This window comes from Camelina sativa, chromosome 13, assembly GCF_000633955.1.
Source record: "Camelina sativa cultivar DH55 chromosome 13, Cs, whole genome shotgun sequence".
Taxonomy (NCBI): domain Eukaryota; kingdom Viridiplantae; phylum Streptophyta; class Magnoliopsida; order Brassicales; family Brassicaceae; genus Camelina; species Camelina sativa.
In genome coordinates this window covers 21,728,081-21,728,595 of record NC_025697.1, presented here as the reverse complement: position 1 = coordinate 21,728,595, position 515 = coordinate 21,728,081, and the positions used below count along the sequence as shown (strand labels likewise).

Genomic DNA, 515 nt, shown 5'->3' with positions numbered 1-515 from the left:
GTCCGATCGAGTTCATGCGCCTCGACACAACGTAACCATAGTCCACAAAAGCAGTATCCATCTCTCTGCAGCATTCTTCGAGAGCCTTATCCTCTGCTTCTCCTCTGATTTCCCAGTAGATGACGTAGTGACCGGGACGAGCTATAACGTCTGCCTGGCTTGTAAAGTCAACAACTTCTGCTCTTGTGGTTCGGCTCAGAAGCTGAGACGCCTTATCAACCACTCTCTGAAGATCCTTCTCTGTGTTCTTGTCAATGTTGATGGTTAAGATGAGTTTTCTTCTGTATATGAAACTTAGCTTCGGTGTGCCTTTGTGAAAACCGGTTACTTCAACAACGTCTCCTAATCTGTACCTATAGAGACCTGAACAGAGGAAAAAGCAGAGGACGCGATGAAACAGAGGAAGCAAAGCTCGTTGATTATACCAATAGACTACGGAAACTGCAGTGGAGGTTTTTATTTACCTGTGAAGGTGGTAAGAACAAGTTCGTACTCCTGTCCGAGTTTGACTTGTG

General features: G+C 45.4%; 1 protein-coding gene across 1 annotated transcript in view; it reads right to left on the bottom strand.

Annotated features, from left to right (window-relative positions):
* LOC104738477 (jasmonic acid-amido synthetase JAR1-like) overlaps window positions 1-515 on the bottom strand; it is a 9,810-nt gene that overhangs the window by 7,227 nt on the left and 2,068 nt on the right. The window contains exons 3-4 of the mRNA XM_019234623.1: window positions 465-509; window positions 37-363 (exon numbers count right to left, since the gene is read on the bottom strand). Coding sequence (XP_019090168.1) covers window positions 37-363; window positions 465-509 — 372 coding nt within the window. The remainder of the gene's footprint in view (window positions 1-36; window positions 364-464; window positions 510-515) is intronic.